Here is a 2,143-nt window from a genome sequence, read left to right as displayed (position 1 = left end):
TATTAAATACACAGAGGAAAAAAAGTCCATCATATTTTACTGCTGACTATTATTTTCTTCAATATTCCATATTCAAAAATCAAAAATTTAGAATCAAAATATTTGGATGAAAGAAATATAATCGATAGATAAGGGAAAAAAAGAAAGAAAGATACTACAACATGGTTTAGAGAGAAAGAAAAAAAAAAGGTCCCTAGCATATGTGGCTTGGCGTTCACTCAATCCTTCAAATTTGGTATGGTGTGCTTTTGCCACAAGTAAAGAGTAATTGTAATGAGAGTCTTAGAGGGAAGTCTAAATCTAGGTAGATGAGTTAGCATCTGGAAGTTCTGCATGGAGAAAAGAGACTCAAATGATATAATATTAGGTTATGCCTTTGCTATCTTGAGATCTGAGGTCTGGTGACGTATTGTGACGGAGGAATTTTGATGTTGAACAATATGAGAGGAAGGGGAAACAAGAAGACCATCTGAATTTTGAAGGGAAAAAGAAGGAAAGAAGGAAAGAAAGAAAGAAAAAAATGTCACGTGAAACATAAGCTAATCTGATAATTGATGATATCCAACTTAAACTTTACTAAAATGCAGGAATCCTAAATAAGAGTCTCACTATGTATATATATATATATATATAAGTTCTATATGATTTAAAAGCAAAATTGGCAATCTAAAACATTTTTTTGGTTTGTTTTCACATAGATACAACAACAAAGCAACTTGTGCCCTTGCCAAAAATGTTATTTCTTTAGAAGCATTGTGAAATTGAAAGAATTGCTTTTCTTAAGAAAGATATAAAAAAATAAAAATAAAAAAGTTTCTTGAGAATAAATTTATTCATTTTCTGTTATAAAAAAAAAATTGCCAAGGGCACATTTACGAATTTCGCCCCACTGGTGCAGATGGTTCTGTGACGTTCGTTTCTTAGAATACAACGAATTGACTTATATTTGGACATGACACCATCAAATCTTTCACTATGAACTATTATATACCTAAGCTTTACTACACTTAGAGTATGCACACAATGCAAGCAAAGCACCTCAAAATAAAACTCCTTTTCTCAATTCTTCTCTCTATAAAAATGAGAGCTACAAAAGGTCTCATAATATTTGTCTCCTAGAAACCCATACAAAAGGAAGGAAAATTAAAAGTCATGCCATCAATTCCACATTAATAATCATTCAAATCCAAAAAAAACTTTAATAACCTTACAACAACCACAAAAGCATGGACTCAAAAATTAAAAAACTAAAAACAAATAAAAGAGAAAACGGATGAAAAATGATAAATATATATTATTACCAATTCACTATGAATGAACATATATATATAGATATATATCTTTTAAAAATATATAATTTGATTACACAAGTGACAATTCTTACTTTTTCTAATATTCTAATGTGATGTAAACATAGGCCCAACGTATTAAATTTTTGCATGTATAATATGAATCGTTCATCACTCAAAAGCCCAAGAATCCTCCTTGCTGATCTTCCACTCTTCTTAATAAGTAAAATCATTTTGAATGTTACAAATCAGATGAATTTCCTTGGGAGACTTGCTTTTCATCATGTTGGCAGCTCTTTGAATCCCTTGATCTAGCAGATCTTTGATATTCAAATAGTTTGCTGCCGGAATGAGATCATAAAGAATGTCCGGGTTGATTGGGACCAACTCATCGTCCAACTTTTTGAGCTTTTCAATGGTGATCTTATTGTCTGTATGATTCTTGCACCGCTTTATGATCCTACAAAGCGTCTTCACATTGATGTTGGGGATTGGAATCAAATCATCGTCCATGCAATCTTCAAACATGTCCTTAATGGTTTTAGACTTCACCGCCATAGCCTCGTCCATGATGAAGATCTTATGATCGGAGCTCCTCAACTTCACAACATTGATGCCATTGGTTGATGATGCAAACATTGTGTACATTATGTTATACGTTGAACAAAATTAATAACTTGAATATTGACACAAAAGTGGGCGATCGGTTACTTATATATATATATATATAAGAGTAAGAGATTGTTTTGAAAACAAATCTTAATCCTATTTAGACTGAACAAACATTCTGGTAATAAAAGTTCACTCACTTTGATATCTTGTTCTACAAGGCAACAAAATAAGAATTGCATTGA

The 2,143-nt window shown here is 31.5% G+C and overlaps 1 protein-coding gene across 1 annotated transcript; it reads right to left on the bottom strand.

The window, feature by feature from the left end:
- Positions 1-1,505: 1,505 nt before the first annotated feature.
- LOC107418934 (SKP1-like protein 1B) lies at positions 1,506-1,937 on the bottom strand. The gene has a single exon (XM_016027636.3). It carries the CDS (start codon positions 1,935-1,937, stop codon positions 1,506-1,508), a length of 432 nt encoding a protein of 143 aa, XP_015883122.3.
- Positions 1,938-2,143: the final 206 nt, after the last annotated feature.

Source organism: Ziziphus jujuba, chromosome 2 (assembly GCF_031755915.1).
Source record: "Ziziphus jujuba cultivar Dongzao chromosome 2, ASM3175591v1".
Taxonomy (NCBI): Eukaryota; Viridiplantae; Streptophyta; class Magnoliopsida; order Rosales; family Rhamnaceae; genus Ziziphus; species Ziziphus jujuba.
The sequence above is the reverse complement of the archived record's forward strand: the minus strand, read 5'-3'. Positions and strand labels throughout refer to the sequence as shown.

Excerpts from the sequence above, each read along its gene's own strand:
- LOC107418934 (XM_016027636.3), bottom strand. The coding sequence starts at position 1,937 with ATGTACACAATGTTTGCATCATCAACCAATGGCATCAATGTTGTGAAG.